General features: G+C 48.2%; 1 protein-coding gene across 3 annotated transcripts in view; it reads left to right on the forward strand.

Annotated features, from left to right (window-relative positions):
* Positions 1-17,660: 17,660 nt before the first annotated feature.
* Positions 17,661-21,371, forward strand: part of RNF220 (ring finger protein 220) — a 225,596-nt gene continuing 221,885 nt past the window's right edge. For 2 of the 3 annotated variants that reach the window (XM_074151464.1, XM_074151465.1), the window contains exon 1: positions 17,777-18,401. In XM_074151464.1, coding sequence (XP_074007565.1) covers positions 17,777-18,401 — 625 coding nt within the window. Of the gene's footprint in view, positions 18,402-21,371 lie in introns of all 3 variants that reach the window. The other variant, XM_074151463.1, reaches the window with a different exon arrangement.

Below are 21,371 nucleotides of genomic sequence, written 5' to 3' on the forward strand. Positions count from 1 at the left end.
AGATGATTTTAGATGCAGCCAGAAAGAGCAAGTGACTTGCTCAGCCTCATGCAAGCTGCCTTGGGGGGAGGTTGGGGTTGGGGGGTGGAAAATGAATAGAAGCCGTGCATGGCTTATATGAGTTTCTTACTCACAAAAACATACTCGCCAGTGGGCAGAGCTTGGACCTCACTGAGTCACAGACAGTCTTGCACTGTGCTCTGCAAACATCCAGTTCACTGGGAATGAGCTCCTGCTGCCACTTAAAGCCAGGCTGGTAGGTTTTCAGACCAGGCTGCTCCACCTTTGTCTCCATGTGAGAGGTATCAGCCATCACCTGGGGGCTCCAGGGAACAAGGCATCTCGCTTCAGTTGACAGAGAAGGGGTCGAGCTGATGGAGAGCAAGCAAAGCCCTCCCTCTTCTGGACCTCTGGACTGATTCACCACTCAGCCCGTCACCATGCAGACAACCCACCCCACGCTCAGAATTGAACCTTCTGGCCTTAAGCTCTGCTCTTTGGAGGATCTCACACAGCTTTCCGAGACCAAAAGCCTCCTCCTCTTTCTAAGTCTGTACAAATTAGGGGCAAAAGATTAATGCAAGTGCTTTGTCCTTTATCCACTGTGGTTTCCAGCTGTGGGAGAGCTGGAGTACTGATGAGAGGATATATTCTCCTTCTCCTCAATCCTGCCGCTTCCCACTCTCTTCCCAGTAAAAAGCTCAACACTTGAAGCTACCAGTCCTTTAGAGACCACTTGGACTCCTTCCTGTCTGGCCAGTACAAACTGGGGTTGGATATGACATGTTTAGACCATATTCCATTTCATGTGAATTGCTGAAGTAGAGACAGAAAGAAGAAGTATGATCTTCTATAGATAAAGCTATTGCAATATCAAATATAGCTCTGATCTCTTCTTAAGCGGTCTCAAACATTTCTCATCCCCTTCAGAAACTTGCTGTAAAAAATAACAACCCAACACACCTAAAATAAGATGAAAATCTTCTGCATTTGGAGGGGAAGGATTCACACGGTTTGGCACTGGACCCCGCAGATTTTCCAAGGCTCTAGTAACAGTTCAGCACAAAAGGGGAAGCCAGCAGACGAGTAGCAGAGCATTAACAAGTCTGAATGACACGTGCAGCCAGATTGTCTGCTTCGCTGACAATTGATGCCATCCCCATTACTGGGAAAATATTGTAAGCAGGCTTCCATAGCGCTCTGCAGCTTATTGCTACAGATAGCCAGTGTTTCTTGTCATGGCTTACGGCTTTTGTGAGCTGGTGTAAAATGGCTTGCTGTTCCCATGCCCGAATTTACTGGTGGAGGCAGCTGATGCACAGCCAGAGCGTGCCTCTCCGAGCATCTTGTCTGCTTTGGGATTCTGAAAAGTAGCAACTGTATTATAAATACTACTCTGGCACAGCTAAAGAGACAGTCCTCACCAGAGAAGCTCGCTGTTAAGTCTCACTGTTGAGGATCAAATACAGTACAAGGGAAAGGGAGTCCCGCAAACAAGAGCCGAACCTGTGCAAGGAGAACATAAGGCTCTCCGCAGATACTCCTCTAAATGGGACCATTGGGGAGGCCCAGGCTGAGATATTTTTGTCAGACAATTTATTCTCACCATCTCAGCAGCGCTGGAAGAAGAGTGAGTGGTATGGAGGGCAAGGCCAGGGGGGCAGGAGCCCCTGGACGGTGGGAAGGTGCAGGTGAGCACCCCACAGCAGCCTTGGGGCAGGCAGCGGAGGGCTGAAGGAGCGGATCCAGGCAGGCAGGGACCACGGGTGATTCCTTCAAGTAATGCTCTGTTAGAAAAATGTTTGAGAAACACAGTGCTAAAGTGCTCCCCTTGTTTCTGTTAATATTCCTTCTTCACTCACGCTCTCCATTTCTTTTTCTTTCACCCCTGAAGAGGCTCATAAGGAAAGACAAGCAGTTTGCCTCTCCTGGCAGCGGAGATGTGACACAAGCATGTGGTTTCACATTTTCACATCCCTCTTACATCCTCCACCTACAGTCAAAAGTACTCTGTAAGGTAAACAGCTGTAGCGGGTAGGCAGAGCAGGGGATGGAGGGAGAGGAAGGAACAGGAAGAATCGGAGGCTGAGGCAGAGCATCCCTGTGAATCACAGCAATTTCCTCTGATCCTGTTTTATCATTGGGGGTGGGAATGTAAAAGATGCAGAACCTGTGTGAACAAGGTCAAATTAAATCACATTTCCAGGCTGGGGAAATTACTTTTGCCTGCAGCAAGAGAGGTGCACAACACGAATGAAGTAGGGGAGGTTCATGCCACCAGGCATGCTGAATCCAGCTAATGCAAGACAGAGGGAATTTATAATTAGCCCACTGAAATACATCCCTGCAGGATTTCGGTGGAGGGGGGGATGTCACACCAATTGAACATGTAACAGAAAGACTAACGGATCTGATTTCAAACCTATTGCTCCTTATGGAAGACAGCTCATCCTTATCTCAATGGACATGCGTTTCTGTCTAATGAGATGACATTACTCAACAGGGTCAACTACCTACACACTCTGAAGACGTAAGAGACCCTTAACATCTCCAGGACAATTCAAACCTGACTCAGCTTCAAGAACACCAATGGGAGAAAGGCCCAGATGCTGCTGAAGCTCAAGATTTCCTAGAAGAGCACACAGATTGTCAGGTCTATTTAACATCTCTTGGTCAAACCCTACGCCTGTTTCTCACTGGCACAGCCTTGAGGGAGGGAGAACAAAGCTGCAGCATGGGTGGCTTGATGGACCAACGGAAGGATGGATGGAAAGGAGTCTCCTGAAAATCAGCCGAAGAACGCGTGACTGGAAGAAGTGGCCTTTCACGTACTTCACATAAAACAGGGAGAAGTGAATACAGCCTCCCATGCAGCCTCGCTAGCTATGCATGATGCATTGCAGGCACATGGGAATCAGTGTGTCTGCCTTCGCTAACTCACTGTCTCAGCACTAACAAAGGAAAGGGGGTGAGGTAGTCTGTGCAGGGGATGGCTCTCAACTCTGAAATGCCAAATTTGGGTTATTGTAGTGGAATTTTTTTAATCCCAAGCATCCCTCGTTCCCTTCAATTTTTATTAGAGCTGTAGGAGGAAACACAGGAGTTTGGGGATGGACCAGGCCTAGAGCTCACCTAATCCATGTCTTGCCCCTGCTGGTAGTGGCACTGCCAAAAAGGCACAGCGGGCGTGCAAGAAACCTTGCAAGGGAAAACCACACTGGCAGGACAATCCATTCCTGGGACAGTTTCCTTTTCAAGCCAGCTACTGGTCCAACCCGTAGTGTAAGGGTTTATGCCCCTTCCAAGTTTTATTGGTTTTATTTGCTGTTAAAATTCAAGCTATTCTTGTTATCTGAATCATTTCATGAATTCCAGTAGATTCTGCCTTACTATTTCCTTGGGGGCAGGGGTTGAAGTCCACAGGAAAACTGCAGATGCGATGAGATGTTCCTCCAACAATCAAGGCAGGCATCTGAAAGGGTTGTGAGATATGGGGCACTGCGACTGGATGATGGGATATGGGGCATTGGGACTGGATGGTAGAAAAAGCTGTCTAAAGGGAAAGCTGGGCCAAGATAAAGAAATTTTGAGTGTATCAGTTTCTGAACAGGCTCATGTCTGACAGAAAGCCAGCTTGTTGCACGTATTTGCCTGCTTTAAATAATTTACTGCTAGAGTAATGTGAGCTGGATTAAAGGACAAGAGAGGGGCAAAAAAAAAAAGGATTGGAAATGCAGGTGAGAACTGACTCGTGAAAAAGACTGGTAGAAAGAAGACATGTGTTTCTCAGAGGAGGATGGGTAATTTCCCAGGAGGGAAATGTAGAAAAGCAGGCACAAAGGCCTGGAAATCAGCAGCCGGACTCTATCTCAGTATGAAACCAAAAATTACCCAAAGTTGTAAGAAGAGCTTGTGAAAATAATCTCTGAAGCCAGGTTTGGTGACTGAGCTAAGGAAGAGCTGGAGCTCTGGAGCACATCACCCTCTCAGAAAGGGAAGGGAGGATCCCGAGGAGGAGCGGGGCTTGGAAGGGTCCATAGCAGCCCCCTCCCTCCTGCGAGTACCCCGACAGGTACACCTGGGTCCAAAATCTCTGCCAGGGCAGCAGATGCGGTGAAGCTGAGAAGGCAGGCTGGGCAGGCTGCTGGGCACTCATGTGCAGCAACAGGGACAGGCTTTCCTTGTGCCGTGACTCTGCTGGAGACACGCTGCTGTGGGACCAGGATAGGGGGGTTCTGCCTGGAAGGTCCTGGCCTGACCCCAAATCCCCAGAGAGGGACCAATGAGGCAGAAATTCCCCCTTCCCCTGCCCTGCTGCAGGAGGGGTTTGCTTCGCTGGAGAGAAGGTTTTGCACAGAGTCTTCTGCAAAGGGCAGGGGGGATGGAGAGGGCGAAAGACATTTCGCTCTGCTCTTGTCTGAACAGTGTCTGGTCTGTTCTTTCAGCCTGGATTTCCCCCCCCTTCAGATTTAACCTCCAACTCCTATTGAACAGACAGATCAGTCTAGGGAAAGAGAGTATTTATTTATTTGGTTATTATTATTTTTTCTAGGGAGGAATACCATCTGGTTGGCATGACAACGGTGCTGTGGGCCACCATAAACACTGGATCATTAGCACCAGTGCATTGGGCTATTATGTAGGCTTGGCCATCAGCGCAGCTAAGGTGTGTGGGTTTATGGTGCAATCCCATTCGCATCTCAGCATGGGAATTATCACAGCAGTCACAGTAGCGAGCACTACAGCTGATGCTGAGGTCCAGCCTTACACAGGACTGACTGCATCGGCATAAAGCATTTTCCTTTGAAAGAAGGCAGGCACAAAGCATAGGCTTGTCTTAAGTCACCTATGGTGTCTGAGCTGGCTAATATCTCATGTGGTTCCTGGGCAGGACCACAAACATTGTAAAACTCAGCACTTGGAAAAACTTCTACACAGCATCCCTCTGTGTTACGTAGCATCATGAGAAAATGCATGTGCATATAAGGCACCAGTATATTTCCTCCTACAACCAACCAGTTCCTTTTACTACAGTTGTGTGGGGTGCTCAGCACGGCTCTGAATTAGATCCACAACCTGTATATTCTTGGGAAAGAGCAACTCGTCTTTCTTTTTACTGTAAAGCACCATTTCAGCTTATATAGCTGTAGCAGATATTAATAACAATCATGCTGCACTTGGCTGCTGCAAACTCTGACTGATGAGAGCAGCCCTAACTCACACAAGTTTCCAATTGATTTTATCTCATGTTAGGCTCTAACTAATCACACCAGAGAGCTGCCTTAAAAGCTCACTAGATCTGTCCTGCTTGGGTTTGCTTGCCTGGCTAAAAGGAAAGGTGGGGGTCATTTCCAGTTCCCACTGAACTGGGGGGCCCCATATCTCATGTAGGTGCAGCCCCATGTCCCTCCAAGCTTTGCCCCTGCACCAGGATGTGCAGCCTGTTTGGGCCCCAAAAGCAACCCCAGCACGTTCCCTGCAGTGCAGTCACAGCAAACTCCAAGAAATAAATAAGAAGAGCAAAGCTTTGCTCACTCCGTGAGCTTTCCATGGGCCAAAGCAGGAGCCACCGCTCTGAGCTGCTCTTGGACATGGCTCCAGCTTCCCCCGGGTTCCGAGGCACAGTTCAATAGCTTTGCCTTAGTTTTACTTGATCCCATTAATGACAAAAATGACAAACACATATGCTTTCCCTTTATAGCTATTTCACGCTTTGACATGATCCCGGGCAAGTTACCTACGCTGTCAGCGTGATGGATGGTGCACAGAAGGGGGGTTGGACAGGTGTAGCTCTTGTCACAGGGAAATATTTTTCCACACCATTAGCCTGTGGAACTCATAGCAACAGGATATTGCTCAGAGAGGGATTCAAAAAGCCCTGGAAAAGAGTGGATGCTTGTAGAGAAAACAAGTGTCCAGTGCTGTAACAGCAAACGTTAAATACAATCGATAAGAAAGGATGTTGCACACTGCGTGTGCTTAAATCACACAACTTTGGGTACTGAAGTTTTGGAGACAACTTTCCTCTGGAGCAGAGTGTCCCAGAAGTGCCTCGTTTAGGGCTCTGCACATCTTATCCTAAGCATCTGGGTCAGGCCTCAGCTTTGGATATCACAATATGGTTGATGTTCACCTGTGAGCAGTGTTCCTGAGATGGTTGATATAGTTACTTCTTGTCAGGTGTCTGCCACCCAGTCTGCAACCTCATTTTTGAAGGAGAAATTTTCCAAGGGGAAGGTCATATAGGAAACAGGACGCAGGATGATGGTTTATAAAGAACACTTAGTGCTCATTTGCAAAATCCTGGGCATGGTCTCCACCTTTGCTGTTGAGATTTGGTGATGAGGAAGGTTTAAAAGTAAAGTGGCATCTTGCAGCATGTCCTGAGAAGCAGAACCAGGAGGTTCCCCTTACTCTCCCGTGTTACTCAGTAGATTTTGGAAAAGGTCTAGGTGATGGTGATGATAAAAAAGGGACACACATATCTGTCGACCATAGAAAAATTTTCTAGGCTGAAGGGAATTTTCTCGCTGCTAGTCCTATGAGTCAACAAGTCATTTAAAGGGCTGTTTTCTCATTCTGGGAGGACTAGTCACTGAGAGTATGCCAGCTCTAAATTTCAAACTTCTGGCAGATAGTGTGATTTCAACCCTGCCTCTGCCAGATTCTTCCTCTGCAAGAGAGAAGGGACTGGCAGAGAGTGGCTACAGATGGCTCAGAGGACGAAGAGATCTCCTATTAGTTCTCCTGAGCTATGGGACAATCCCTACACCAGTCACTAGAGTAATGCCCACATCAGATGCTAAGACCAGATTAATTCTCCCAAACTCATAGGTCAATCTTCTTCTCAGATCTCCTTGCTAACAGCATCAGTGAGTGAGACATGGCTGACTGCAGAGGCTTCAAGCTCCTGTCCTCTTGGAGTGTAGCCACCAGTTTATCGATGCTTAAACCAGGGCCACGGCTCTGATAAAACCAGAGGACAAAACCATTTGGACAGCAAGGATGACCACCACTGGCAGCACTTCCCAGCATCTTCTCCCAGGAGGGGACGAGTGGTCCTTCTCCCAGCTGTGAGGGCAGGGTGGTGGTGGCACGCTGTTGAGACACACTGGCTGTAGCCAGCAGAGGGCATGGAGATTACACACGCCAGCCAGTCACCCACACCTCGCTGGAAGCGACAGCCTCGTTGAAGGCTAATGGCAATAAAAAATTTGGATTTAATCAATTAATTCATTCATTCATTTGCCATTTCCCCCTCCCCCACCCATACTGCAGATGAAAGGATGCAAGGGATGGCCTGGGTCTAGCAGAGGTGACAGCCCCAGTGACTTCAGGACGTGGTCCTATACCTTCAGAATTTCGGCACTTTCTCGGGGTGTCACTTTTTGGGGAACCCACAGCGTCAGGGCAGGGCAGTTCCCAACAAAAGCATCGCACCATCACGGGATCCCCACGCGCTGCCCATGCTCCTGCCGTGCAGTTTTGCCCTGTAGTCACTGCTATCATTTATCGTATTTCTCAATCTTGTTTTATAAAATAGCAGCTAGAGGACATAACGACGGGTGAGGGGTCTCTTGTTTTAAGAATTGTATGTCAGTATTTTAAGAATCCAGCACGTTTACAGTCAGAGGCACTATTCTTGGTGGAATTTACATGTACCCTTGACTTCATGTATTTTTACCTATGTATATATTGTCTGTATTTTTACATATTTATATATATTAATGTATTTTTGCATATATTATTCACATATATACTATATATATACATATATTTATGTATATTTACACATACCCTTGACTTAATGTATTATTGATAATCTTATTGAAATCTGTATGCATCTAAGTGCATGTGATCAACTCTGTAGGTTCAGGATCGTAGATGTTAATTTAATTTAGACTTCAGTATTTAGAACAGCATTTGCAATGCGAAGGTACAGCACCGTGATAGCCCACAACAATCTCAAATTTTTGTTTTACTATTAAGTGCAAAAAAAAACCCAAAACAAAAGAAATCGAGGTGTCCCCTATTAGTCTTAGAGATGAGCAACAGCAACACACACAAAGTTAAATCAGATGTTCAAAGTTATTTTAGGGTCCAAATTATCAGTGTAGAACATATTTCAGTGGAAATTTTTCCTATGGGCCTCTGTGCATATCACAGCTCCATAGTGGTGCAGGAGTCCATGTTTATGGATCCATTTTCAGGATCAAAACCCTCATTAGTAATACAGATTAATGGTAATTACAAATATAAATAACTTGAGTGTATCTTCTCATTTTCCTCCGAAGACATTGCTCACAGAAGCTCGCTAAGTGCCAGACTTGTTCCCTGAATCCAAACTGTATTAAGTTCTTGTGTAACGGTGCAGTAACATAAAGTTAAATAAAGCCGCATAATTTTTTTTCAGGTCTCAAAACACGGAGCTCGATTCTCAAGTAGCATAAATTGGACACTGGCGCAGGATTCAGATCCCTTTTTCCATACTAAAGGAACTGAAAAAGTAAAAAGAAAAAATAAATAAATTGGGTTTTGGCTAAGAACAAAAGAAAAAAAGTTTAAATCTGAGGGATTGTCTTTCACGATGCTGTGAGTACTGAAAATACAGCTTTATAAGAAGAGGGCTTTTTAAAGCAGAAATCTGTAGTTGCGACTGTGAAGCTGTAGCACAAGCTGGGCTGTGGCTGACTGTTTTCCCCAAGATCCCTGGGAGACAAGGGTTGGTTTTTAATGTTGCTTCCTGAAGTGTGTCAAAACTCTGATGTTATTTAAAATGTGGCTCATCCATACTACCCTGTGGGATATTCACCCAAGTCCTCAACTGGCTGGTCCTGTCGGTGTGGAGCGTGCTGCAGGAGTGCCTCGGGAATGGCCGGGCTGCCAATTAGTGCGGTGTCCCCACACAAATCAGCGGGTCTCGTGGGTTGGGGCATGTCCGTGGGGCAGCTGTTTCCAAAGAGGTGTTAGAAACTACCAACCCCCCAAAATCCTAACTTTGGTTAATCAAGGGGTAACTACAAGACATTAATCATGCACAGCGTATATGCACAGTATTGTAGGGTTGGGTTTTTTTTCACCTGGAATATCTAAATGCCAGATTTCACACAAAGCGGAGGAGGAACTCAGGAACCTGAGCCCACTTTAAGCACCGTGCCATGGCTCATCCATGGGAGAGGGCAGCGCTTGCTGCCTGCCCTGCCAACCTCCTCGCTCCAGCACACGGTGTGTGGGGAAGCAGCAGTGAAGCAGGTGCCTTGAAGGGGAAGCATTTTCTTTTTAAGTTGAATATAGTCAGCCTGCGTCTGGCTGAGCTGCAGGTCAGAGCAGGGAGCAGAGCTACCGATGGTTGTGGGAAAAAAAACGTACATGAAGCTCCTTCACCCGGGTGCTTTCCTGAGTTGAGGAGCCTGAAATGCCACGCCGTTTTATTTTGAAATTTAAGTGTGAAAATAAGAAACCCTTTTTTGGGGGGGCTACAATTTACTATAATTTCCAAAGATTTTACCACTCACGAGGCATGCAAGCACTCTGACTGCCTGAGACCTGTCTCTGAAGTGGTGTAGAAAGGATGGGTGAGCTTCAGCCCAGCGAAGGAAACCGTTATGGTCTGCACAACGCCCCCAGTTAAGGCCTGGGGACACGTTTCTGGCTATGCCTGTGGACTCTTTTGCAGGGGCGTTCGGTGATCCCGTGGAGTAACAGGCAAAACCAGCCCATATACTGGAGTGATGAATCACTGCTGACAGAAGTTGTTGGATGACATAAGCACATAATCCCTCTTACTCTCTCACACACACACGAAGAGGGTATAGCCCAAGTGGTTGATGATGCTCATGGAGAGGGTTCCTTTTTTCAGTGTATGGCGTGTAGCACGGTTATATTTTGAGAACGCCAGTGCAGAGTTAGGTAAGAGCCAAAAAATTCTGCCCGTAATCTATTTTTAAGAACAACTTGAAATTATGTAGCAGTTGATGAAAAAAAACAACCAAACAGTTCCCTCCCGGCGTGGAATAACTCAGTCTCTCGGGTCAGTCCCCGGTGTACTTGGCGAGAAACAATGAGACAAGTGTTTCATGGGAGCCCCCATCTAAAACTGGCTCTTCCATTTCCTATGACCGGCGTTCTTTGCTGGGGACAGCCCTGGGGCTGGCAGGAGAGTCGTGTGCGGGAGGGTTCCTCCAGAGCTGCGACGTGCATCCAGGAAACATTAAAATAGCAACGTGCGTGCCGTGCGTGCGTGCTGCAGTTGGGAGAAACACTGGGAGTGTGAAGTCCCGAATTTGCTCTCTGGCTCTGCTGCGGCTGTCCGAGGCGAATTTGGGGATGTCGTTAGATCTGCCCATCCCTGGGCACCCCTGAGTGCCAGGAGACGCAGGAGGGTGCGTGGGGGGAAGGCTGTGTGTCCGTGAGCATCCTGAGGGGTGCCGGCTGCCCCAGGGCTGGAGGGGTACGGGGTTGCCCCCGGGAGGGACACTGCCACCCCAGGGGACCCTGCAGTGTCCCGCTACAATTTGGGAGGGAGTTGCCTGGTGGAAAATATGACGGGTGCCAGGAACTAACAGCGGGTGGGCGACGCTGGTGCGGAGGGGCTGGGGGGGAAAGCGGCGCCCCTGGGAGGGGAGCAGCCCCCCGACCCTCCGTTTGGGCAACTCCGGGGTCTGTGGCGAGCGGTCGGCCGGCGGGTGGTAGCCCGGTCCTGGACTGCATTTCCCATACTGCCCGAGTGCCCTAATGTATGCAGTGCTCAGCCCGGCTCCGTGTGCGAGTGTGTGTGTGTGTGTGTGTGTGTGTGTGCGTGTGCATGTGTGTGTGCAGCCAGGAGTCCCTCGGAGAGTGGAGGCTCATTCACTGATGAGAGCCGGCACTGAGAGGCAGCACTGCTCCTTCCCTCGCACCCCCGCCGCCTCCCGCTCTGCTACATGCGAGCCGCGGGCGAGCAGCGGGGCCAGCACGCCCGGGACTCCCTTGCTCCCCGCACGCCGCCAGCTCCGCGCAGCCCCCGCCGGCAGCCGCACCGTGAGTACCGGCCACCGGGGCCGCCCGGCCACACGCAAACTTTGCAGGGCAAGTTTATCTCCCCCCCACCCCCCCCCAACTTCAACCTCCCCCCCTCCCCCCCCCCCCCTTTTCCTTCCTCCACCCCAACCCCCCGCGCCCTTTCCCCCTTCCCTCCTTCTTCTCCCTCCCCAGCTCCGGGGAAGCCGGGGATCGGCGGCGGCGGGGAGCCGGGTGGGTGGGGATCGGCATGGTAATGCCGAGGGGAAAGGCAGATAAAAGCCCCCCCCCCCCGCACCCTCGGCGAGCCCCGAGCTGCCCGGATCCTCCCCCCCCTCCCCCCCCCCCCCCCGGTGGCTTTCCGGGGGGGACCGGTAGTCACCGGGGGGATCAGGTGCCGGGGACCGCCGTGGCAGCCCGGCGGGGGACGGTGCACGGCGGGGGGGGACCCGACCGGATCCAGAGACCGGCACAGATCCCTCTCTCCGAAGTAGATATTGGGGGTTTTTAACTCTTTTTTTTTTTTTTTTTTTTTTTTTTTTTCCCCTTCCTTATTTTCGTGGTGGGGCAAAAGCGGGGAATTATTTCCTCGCTTCCCTCCGCTGCGCCCAGCACCTCGCTCTCTCCGCGGTGGCTCCGGGCAGCGACAATTTCATTTCCCAGCGGCTGCAAAACAAAAACTTTTTTCAAAGGAAATAAGCAGATCCACGCACCCACCCACCCGGGCTTTGGTGTTTTGGTTTGGGTTTGGTTTGGGTTTTGTTTTTGGTTTGGTTTTTTTTTTTCCCAAATACATAAACTAAGGCTTTTATTTTGCAATAAAAGTATCTGCAAAAAAACCCCCCAAAACGCGCCAGGGTTTCTGTGCGCTCAAGAAACACTGAACAGCCAGTAATTTTATTTACTCCGAAGCTTTCATTTTTGCAACCGTGCGGTCCCCGTGTGAACTTTAGTTTTAAGCCGTACCAAAAATGCGCGATTCCCGCTCGAAGACCGAATTGGTTTGGGTTTTTTTTTTTTTTGGTTGGGTTTTTGAGGGTTTTTGGGTTTTGTTTTTTTTTTTTTTTAAACGCACGTTGTTAAGTCGCCACTTTTAGCTTAATTTTGGACGAGGCTGAAGTTTGTCCAACATCCTCGCCCCTCCTTCGGGTTCCTTCATCCCTAAAAGATTGCCGCCCTTGCCCCCCGGCTGCTTTCAGGTAGGAACCAAACGCCTGGGTCTCACATGCGGCGTTGTGCTCTCTTTATTACCGCAGATAAAACAAAGGTAGAGAGGCGGTTTAAATTGTCAGCGTTATTCAACGAATGAGCTAAATTTACTCCACGTGTGAATTGCGTGGCTCGGAAAGCCAGAAGAGGTGAAAGGAATTATCCCTGTTTTCGCTTTAGGTCCCTTAGAAAACTTTCTGGATCATCCAGCGATGCGATCGAGAAATCGCAGGATTTTCTTTCTTTTAACCAGCAACCCCAGCTCTAGACCAGGGAAGTCTGTAAATAGGTTGGAAGCATGGAAAATAATTCTTCACCTTCAGATCTAAATACATAAAAACCATCTGGTTGACCACAATGAAATCATTAGGAACTGTCTACTTAAAGAGTTGTATTGAATGCTTATCCTTCCACACAGGAAATGTGTATGGTAAGTGATTGTTGCAATAAATCCAAACAACTCCGGTCATCTTGGCGTTTGATGATCTTTCTGACTTGGGGGTTTAAGGAGGAGGAAAAAGTTGGGGGGGGGGGGGGGGGAGGGAAGGCGACTTAACGAGCTGTACGGACCGGACCGCTGGAGCTTCCCCCCCCCTCCCCCGCCCGCCCCCTCCGGAGTGAATCATTCCCGAGGAGGCAGGACCGGAGCGGCCCCGGTATCGCCCCGATCGCCGCTTCCCGGTCGGGGGCTGGTCGGGACCGGGGGGGGGGGGGGGGCCGTACCGGGCCGTACCGAGCCGTCCCCGCACCCCGCCAAACACCTGTTTAATTTGCCGGCGGGGCGAGCGGAGCGGCGGGGCTCGGCGGCGTCGGTAGGCTCCATCTAGCCCGGGGGTCTCCCCCTTCTTATTTATTTTATTTTATTTGGGTTTATTTAACAACCCGGGGCGGGGGGAGAAAAATCGCGAGCGGGTGGTAAAGGGGGCGGCCGGCGGGTTGCCAGTCCGGTTGCCAACCCGCCGCCGGAGGTGGCCGGTGCCCGGTACCGGGGCTCGCCCGGCGGAGCGGCGCTTCCCCCCGGGGCCACGCCGACCGCGATTTTCGTTCGGATTTCGCCAAGTTGGGAGCGGGGCCGGGGGGCGAAGCGGCCGATAAAACCCTGGGTAGGTTGTTGGGTTTTGGTTTCTTTTTTTTTTTTCTTTTTTTTTTCCTTCTTTCCTTCTTTTTTTTTTCCTTCTTTTTTTTTTCCTCTTGCCAAACCCCCGCCGCTTCCTCCCTCCCGCAGCCCTCCGCCGCGGGGAGCACCCTCTGCGCCCGGGGGCCTTTTTTTAACCCCTTTTTTCCTTAAAAAAAAAAATAAAAAAAAATTTAAAAATCTGTTTTTTAATTTTTTTTTTAATTATTATTATTTTATTTTATTTTTGGAAGAAGTTTGCCGCAAAACAAAAGCGGGGCGAGGGGGCAGAGGCCGGGCTGCCCTGCCCGGTGGAGCCGCCCGGGGCCGGGGCCGGCGCTGGCGGCTCCGTCCGTTCCCGCCGCCGGTTCCTCCGCTCCCCGCTTTCCCATTTCTTTTTCTAAATTTTTTTTTTTTTTTTTTTTTTTTTTACCCCCCTTTCCCCTTAAGCCGGTTTTCACAGCAGCTGCCCGGGTGTGCGGCTGCAGTTGGCATATTTCACGCGTTGGAAAAAAAAAAAAAAAAAATTAACTGTTTTTCCTTTGTATCTTAATCCAGTGATGAGAGCTCTCCTTTGTTGGCTTTCGAGCTTGCATTTGTTTTATTTATTATAAGGAAATCCAGTTTGGTTCAAATATATAATCCATTTGAGCACTTAAATCCCCAAACAGCTGGCATTATTTTGTTTTATAATCTTTGGCTTTTCTGTGCAGAGCATATTTCTAAATTCCTACTTGACATTTATGGGGAAAAAACTTTTTAATGTAAATGGATATTGTGATTTTTTTCTGGGTCTTTCCTAATTTACATGCATCATCAATTTTCCTGGATTTCCGATTGTTTTAATCTTTTTTTCCCCCCATAGCTTGTTAATTAATTTTTTTTCCCCAGAAAACTTTGTTTCTGGAGGGAGAAAAATGTTAATTTGCCCCATTATTTTAATCTCTGGCATTTGGAAATGGTTGAGAGACCACAAAAATGCAACCTGTTGTAGAAACTAGCGTGGTGTGTTTTATTTATTTTAATCGATAGCAGAGAGGTGATTTAGTAATAGGAACTCCGAGTAACATTTTAGTAAAAGATTTGCAGATCTGGTGGCTGCGTATGGGGTGTGCGTGTGCTTGCGTATGCGCGTGTTTCTTTGCAGGCTGATTAGCAAGTGGGTTTTACCCTCATAACCAGTGGTCCCTGCTGTTTTCTCCACTTGCTGGGTGTTTGTGATGCCAGCTGAATCCAGCTCTGTCATGGCTTCTCCTACTTCTATCAGACTTTTCTCTTAACTAATTCAGCACAGGGCTACAACCTCCGTAAGCAGAGGAACCAAAACTGAGCCAGAGATAACTGATTACAACTTGTTCCTTGGTGAGAGATTTTTTTCTTTTTATGGTTCAGAGCTAAAGGCTGTTGATTCGATTTGTCTTGGCTGTGGCGTGTTTAGCCTTGTTATTAGTAACGTACACGATTACACAGGTAATTTGTATACACCTTCTACAGACAGTGGCTCTAAAAACCGATAACTATGCATATAGGTAGCCGTGGAAAAAAAAAATTAAGAAAAAATGAGAGTTTGTTTTCAGTCCGTCCATCTAACCTTCATACTTGGTAGAGAGTTTATGTAGCTTCCTAGATTGATCTCCACCCCCCCTCCCTCTACTCCTTGTTTAGTTAATTCAACAAAGACTTTTTGCAATCTGTTTGGAGTTTGTCTGATGCCGTGGAAAAGTAGCTGCTGATTTATTTGGTTGCTTTTCGATTTCTGTCTCTAGCCCGTCTTTTCTCCTCCTTTCAGCGGGGATGTCAGCTGTTATTACTTCCTATTGATCCCTTTGCAAAGTGAGAAGTGAACTAAAATTAATGTCAATTCCACTGCTCGGATCAATAGCTGGAGTTATTTTAATCTGGATTTGCGCGAGGTGCTAAATTAAAAAAAATCAGCATAGAGGCAGAAAAGTAGCAGTTCCTCACTCCGCCTGTGCCCACTGCCTTCCCGGCACCCAAATGTTCCCTCCAGCTGATTACCCTGCAATCCATATTTTTTTAATTAAGAAGGTCAGTTAGTTTTCTTATTTTTGGGTTCTGTATTTAAACCTATGACATTTTGACATTGGGAGTGTATTAACGATAGATTTTCATAATGACTGGTCCGCCGCAGTCTAATCTGTCCCTGTTGCTGGGGGTGGGGAGGTGCTGGGCGAGAAGGGAGCAAGGGAGAACGAAAAAGGAAGTGGGACTGAAAAAAAATTAAATTTGGCTGGCCCAGATATTGTAATGTGTTGATTTATTCCCAGCGTAATGAAGTTTGCAAACGAATAAACGGCCGTAGTGATTCACAGTATCCTACAGGAGTGTCAAGTGTTGCGGCCAGATTACTAATTTATGAAATACATTTAACGTAATGGGGTGATAGCACAAGTAAAAATAGAAAAGGAGGCAGAGGTTGTTGCTCTTTTTTTTTTTCCCCCCCTGGAAATCCGTGTTTTCCCATGATTGCTCAGTTTTGCTTCCATGTTAATAATTGTTTATTTCTGAGAATGGTGGCTTATTTGCATGCATCCCTTTAGATATATAATCATATGTGTGTGTGTGTATATATATATATTTACATGGTTGCAAAAGCCCCCAGCAACTCCAGATTTGCCAGTGGCTGCAGTTTCCTGACCTCCAGTTTTCCATCAGCCTCGTGGGAAGCAGCGGAGCGAGTGTACCCAGGACTGCAGCACTGACCAGGATGCCCTTGGCATCCCTCGCTCTCCCTCTGCCCCTCGCTCTCCATGGCGAGAACTCGACGGGAAAGTTACTTAAAATTTGGAAGAGAGCAAATCCGTTAATGCGAGATACATAATCTGGTAATTTAGCAATGATGTCTGTAGGGATGGGTGCCAAATGAGGAAGCGGAGAGATGATGTCCACTCATCTTCACAATTAATAACAGTCAGTGGAGCGGCTGGGTACAGGATGGGAGAGAGGAAATGTTATCACTGAACTGCATTAAAGCCACAGACTGGATTTCATACACTTTGTTAACCTAGGCTCCCTCATTCATGGAGTACAAAAGGCACTCCATTAGGGAGACACTCTTTCACTAAGTTTTATTTGAGATGTTTGACCCTCTGGATTTAAGAGGCACAATTTGTAACAGCTTTTTATTATTATATGATTTTTCTGGCCCTTTGAGCTCCAGCGGCTAGTATATTGTTTCAAAGTTATAGTCCTTGTATTTTAAGCTGGGTTGTGGGGCCTGAATGGCAGGCGGCGGAAGCTTAAAAGAAAAGACACGAGATTGATTGGGGGGAGAAAATAACAACACAAAAAGCCGGAGCGAAGTGGGGGAGATACAGAAAGGAGCATTTTCCCTTCTTTCACCCTGGGAGGGGGTTGTGGTTGGCTGGGTGGCTGCAGCCAACCTGGGAGGCTCAGCGAGATGCGAGGCAGAAATTTGGTTAACATTTTCCTCTAAATGTTAATGGCACATCCAGGGCAGTTTACAAATCTACTTAAGAGTGAGTGCATTAGGAACTAAAATTACTGATCCATTCTCTCTTGTCCCCGACCCGAAAGGCAGACGCTTGCAGAGATCAGATGGCAGAAGCACCCATTATGATTTTAAATATTGTCAGAGACGCCAGGCGTTTTACTGGGGAAGTCTCTTCTCCTTTGGCTAGCAGGGACCCTGTGTGCACGCGTGGGTGTTTGTGTATCGCACACACGCACCCATGCACAGTCACGTTCCTACATTCCAGCAGTGTGTGAATATATATATGATGGTACCGAGTATTGTGTGTGCAAGAACTTACCTACCAATATATACTGTGAGAGTGAGAGAAAATGCACGTCTGTTATGTATGTCTTAGGCATAGTGTGCGGTATAACCACATACACTGGCTTATTTGGGTAACTATGTACAATAGATATTTTTATGTCAGTTCCACACACCATCCCCCCCCCAAGAAAATAGTGGTGTGTGTGGGCTTTCTTAAGCTTATTGCAATTATATGTACATGCCTCTTTTACCATATAAAATTCCAATTATAATTTGGAGTTACTATCTTAATTTTTAGACCGAACCTTATTTATTAGTGGGTTATTAAATCTGCATGTTATTACATTTGCTTTTCCTTTCATTCATCTGTGCTGGATGATACCCTTTAACCTGGAGGGCCAGAGCTGATTCCACTAGTGTGTGAAGTTGTCTATTGATTTTCTTGAATGAGAACAGCGGTGTGTCTCCGGCCGGTGGGCTGTAGCACATGTGGCCACCCCACTGCTGGAGCGTCCCGGGGAGGTGAGCGCAGAAACCTAACCGCTTGTGTTTTTTCTTTTCTTTTCTGTTTCCTTGCAGCGTTCGGAGGGTGATGATGCTCCAGTAATTTCCCCCGCTCCATTCCCAGGCATCGCTTTGCTTTCCTTCCAGGGAAGATCGTTCCGCTTGTGATCCTGCTGAGGAAAGAGACTCCGATGGACTTACACCGGGCCGCGTTCAAGATGGAGAACTCACCCTACCTCCCCAACCCGCTGGCCTCCCCAGCGCTGATGGTTCTCGCCTCCACCGCCGAAGCCAGCCGTGATGCTTCCATTCCCTGCCAGCAGCCGAGGCCTTTTGGGGTCCCCGTGTCAGCAGATAAGGACGTGCATATTCCCTTTACCAATGGCTCATACACTTTTGCCTCCATGTATCACCGGCAAGGCGGGGTGCCGGGAGCGTTTGCAAACCGTGACTTTCCTCCATCCTTGCTTCACCTCCACCCCCAGTTTGCACCCCCCAACCTGGACTGCACCCCGATCAGTATGTTGAACCACAGCGGCGTGGGGGCTTTCCGCCCCTTTGCATCTACTGAAGACCGGGAGAGCTACCAGTCAGCCTTTACGCCGGCCAAGCGCCTGAAAAACTGCCATGACACTGACTCACCCCATCTGCGCTTCTCGGACGCTGATGGGAAGGAGTACGAGTTTGGCACGCAGCTCCCCTCCAGCTCCCCCGGCTCCCTCAAAGTTGATGATACGGGGAAGAAGATCTTTGCTGTTTCTGGCCTCATTTCTGACCGGGAGACCTCATCCAGTCCCGAAGACAGAAGTGACAGATGTAAGTACCTCCGTTGACTTGTTGGTTCCTCTTCAGTTGCGCCTGGTTGAGATACTCAACAGGTGATTGTCCTGCAGTGCTGTGGTTCTTGCTGAGGGCAGAGGAAAACCAGCCTTTCCTGCCTGCCAAGCTCAGCCATGCAGTGTTGCCTTGTCTCTTCTAAGTGGACATTGACAGATTTTAAGGTGAGGCGCTCTTGAAGGAAACTTGTCTTCCAGCACGCAGCTGGAGAGACAAGGTTGACCATGCAGAAAGATGTCCGCACCCCAGTGCGAGGCTATAGATGCTGGTATACATAGGTGTGCAAACAGGGATTATATGTGTGTGAGCAGGGATTCAGCTGGAGTGTGTAGCCAGAAACTTTCCCAGAGCTTGCAGCAAACACGTACCCCCTGCTTCTTCAGATATTTCTTTCTGACCTTTTCTTCATGCACACTTTTCTTAGAGCATCACCTTCAGGATTTGTGCCTCAGGTTAGGACAAAAGTGTCTTTTCCTCTGGTTAACTTCAGAATATTTCTGGCCACCAAGGTCCCTCTTCGAGACATAAACCCGAATCCCTCCTTGCAATTCAAGAAGCTGTTGCACCACATCCTTTCTCTGAGTGTTTCCCTCCTTTGGCGCCTGTTGCGATGTGCCCTTTTGCAGATCGGTGGTTGGACTGAAGAAAACCAGTCCGTGTGCTCACGGCTGTAACTCCTTGCTCCCCCATCACCTTCTCCCTCACGGTGTCGCCTACACAGAGGGACAGAGCTGTTCTCCGGGAAGGGCAGGCTTCCAGCTCTACCGAGCTGGGAGGTGACCCGTGATGGGGAGTGGTCTGGGGGTGGCAGAGCCTGGTACCCCGAAGCAGAGCGCTAACTTACGATTAGAGTTTTCCTCTAAACCCAGATGTGCAGACCAAGGAGCGAGGGGTTTGCTTTTCATGTGGGCTCCTTTGTTCTGTTGAGTTTTCTTCCTAGAAATCAATTTTATTACTGTTGTTGTTGTTGTTATTATTACTGTATTATTTTTTTTTTTTTTGCAAGGAAAACCTGCTGCCCCGCTCCTTCCTCTCCCTTTCAGACGTGATTTTTCTTCTCCCCTTTATGATGCCGAGGAGAGTAATAGAGACGTTGTGGCTCTCTCTCCCCTGTCGGCGCTGCTTCCTCAGGCTGTCTCCTTGAATTAGGCACTGTGCTAACTTACCGGCGCTAAAAGGCATCTGCCTAAACCCAGCATACCTTTTCAATAAAAGTCATCATAAAATCAACCTGCCTTGTAAATCCATCGCTCTTTGGTTTTGAAATATGCTGCAAGTGTGTCTTTTATGTGGGCGTTTGCGAGGGTAGGGCGATTCCCACTGAAGGCAGAAGCTGTGTACTCCTTGCGCTACGAATGTGATCTCTTATCTGTCTCCCCCCGTCTCCTTCTGATCCACCCCCGACCGTGCTACTTTTTGTGCCGTAAGCTCCTTTCATTGTTCAGCATCTCCTCGCCCTCCTTTTGGGTCCGTAAGGGAAGCGGCTGGAGGTGGGAACGTGTATGGATGTGTATGTGTGTAAGCTGGTAATATAATTATCCGTTGGGGGGGGGGAGGGGGGGACAGGCAGGTGAGATGGACAGGCTTAGAGACATCTTTGTCAATGCTCTTCCCCTTATCGATATAACGTGGCTGTGGAAATGAAGCTCGCTCGAAAGAAGACTCCGGCAGATAGCGGTGGAGGAGCGGGTCCGCTGGTTAAATGAATTTAGAGCGCATCAGCTGCGATGGATCTTGCTAGCAAAATCCTGTCAGATACCCCATTTAAAGAAGTAAATCTGTTAAATGAATTAGACCACATGGAGCGCAGCTGCGGACAGACAGACGCATCCACGTCCACTGCTGTGCCTTGCCTTTGCCAACAGCCTGTGCCGAACGTGGTGGGTCCTCTCCTTCCCGGGAGCGGACGGGGGTTCCGAGAGGCAGGCGGGGGGACACCCGGCCCCCGCCAGCGCTGCGGCCGGGGAAAGGAAGCAGAATAAAAACTTTGCACGCAGCTTGGAAAACTTGGGCAGAAGTGGAAGGTGTTTCGTTCTATTGTTTTTCTTGCCCGTATTGTTAAATTTCTCTAAGACACTTGGCTGCAGGGTTGAGCCCAGCAAACGCCACATCCCTGATATTGCATCAACATTAAAATTCTTCTGTAACTACCAGGACGGCGCACGCTAAATATGTCTGTTGGCTCTGTATCATATTCCCATCACATATAGATACTGCACCATGGAAACTTCGCTCCATTAACACGGCGAGTTTATTTGGTGTGTGCATACGCACGTATGGGCGTGTTTGCTGGAGGCCGAGAGAGCGAGCGCTGGAGCTTTTTAGAGGATCCTAATGATCTTTGATGTTGACCATTAGAAAAGAAAAACTTCCGCAAGGAGGAATTCGAGAGATCACAGTTTGCAGATATAATCGTGATCCTGTTTTGCATTGACATTTGCATACGTACATTTGGAGTTTCTATATAAATGCATACTTTGGGGAGGGGGTTGTTGCCTCTATTATTGGCTCCTGAGAAGTTTTGGGGATCCCTCGTGTAATTGTTAAATATACCCCTTTTTAAAACTGCCTACTTGTGCTCCTGATGGAGAATCTGTTGCAGGTAGGTGGCTGTAGATTCTAAGCAAACATGTCATGCGGCTTTTCTACAACAGCAAGCAAAAAATGTAAGATTTTCTTAGATCAGCCGCACCTTTACGTGTCTAACGGGTGCTTTTCAGATTTGCAGAGCGCAATCCTCTAGCTGTATTTTTCAGATTCCTGAAAGGGTTTGTGTTACGTGGAAGGTGAATTGCTGTGAGTGCACTGCATATTCTTCTGTACCACTGCACAAGAACCTTTTTTGAATAGCTCATTAGAATGTTTGTTTTACCCCATAGCTTAAATGGTGATTTTCTAAGAAACTTGTTTGTTGTGTTTTTTTGGTTTTTTTTGTTTGTTTGTTTGGTT

The sequence above is a fragment of the Numenius arquata genome, chromosome 8 (assembly GCF_964106895.1).
Source record: "Numenius arquata chromosome 8, bNumArq3.hap1.1, whole genome shotgun sequence".
Taxonomy (NCBI): Eukaryota; Metazoa; Chordata; class Aves; order Charadriiformes; family Scolopacidae; genus Numenius; species Numenius arquata.